We start from the raw sequence: 655 nt of genomic DNA, 5'->3' as shown, positions 1-655 counted from the left end.
CTGCGGCACCCAATCTCCAGCCGGAGCAGCTCCCGCAGCCGGCTCAGCTCCGTGACGCTGGGCAGCGAGGACAGCTTCTGCCAGGGAGGAGCCTTCGAGGACTGGTCTGCGGGGAGCCTGAGCCGCCAGTCCAGCCTGGGGGACGACTGCGTGTTCCCCGGGGATGGGGACGGCGCTGCCGGGCGCTGCTCCCTGCGCAGGAACCGCAGCTTCAGCAGCGGCTCCCCGAGCACCCGCCTCTCCGCCAGCGGCTCCGCGTCCCCGCTCTGGGAGGGCAGCGGCTCCGCCTGTGGCTTTGGGACCCTCCCGCGGAAAAGCCGGAGAGCCAGCGTGCGAAAGCATCTGTCGAAATTCATCCCGGGCCTTCAGCGGGCGGTGGAAGAGGAGGGAAGCCGGGTGTGACCTCGGGTGTGACCTCGGGTGTGACCTCGGGTGTGACCTCGGGTGTGGGCACTGCTGGTGGGACCCGCTCAGGGTGAGTGAAGCCTGTGGCACTGCCTTCTCCCCCTCCTCACACCACCTTGCAGCGGGACTGGTGCTGTTTGAAATACTCTGGGCTTGAAAAGTATTTGAATTGTCAATGAGAGCGGAGTGTGGGCCAGCCCGCTGACCTGAACAGTGACTCTGGAATGCAAAGGACATTTGCAGAACTCCC

At 66.0% G+C, this 655-nt stretch overlaps 1 protein-coding gene across 1 annotated transcript in view; it reads left to right on the top strand.

Annotated features, from left to right (window-relative positions):
* The window catches only part of LOC104391747 (activin receptor type-1C-like), a 54,444-nt gene extending 54,042 nt beyond the window's left edge, over nucleotides 1–402 (top strand). Inside the window, exon 8 of the mRNA XM_010001078.1 lies at nucleotides 21–402. Within this exon, the coding sequence (XP_009999380.1) occupies nucleotides 21–402 (382 nt within the window). The remainder of the gene's footprint in view (nucleotides 1–20) is intronic.
* Nucleotides 403–655: the final 253 nt, after the last annotated feature.

The sequence above is a fragment of the Chaetura pelagica genome, unplaced genomic scaffold (assembly GCF_000747805.2).
Source record: "Chaetura pelagica isolate M959 unplaced genomic scaffold, ChaPel_1.0 scaffold26, whole genome shotgun sequence".
Classification (NCBI taxonomy): domain Eukaryota; kingdom Metazoa; phylum Chordata; class Aves; order Apodiformes; family Apodidae; genus Chaetura; species Chaetura pelagica.
The sequence above is the reverse complement of the archived record's forward strand: the minus strand, read 5'-3'. Positions and strand labels throughout refer to the sequence as shown.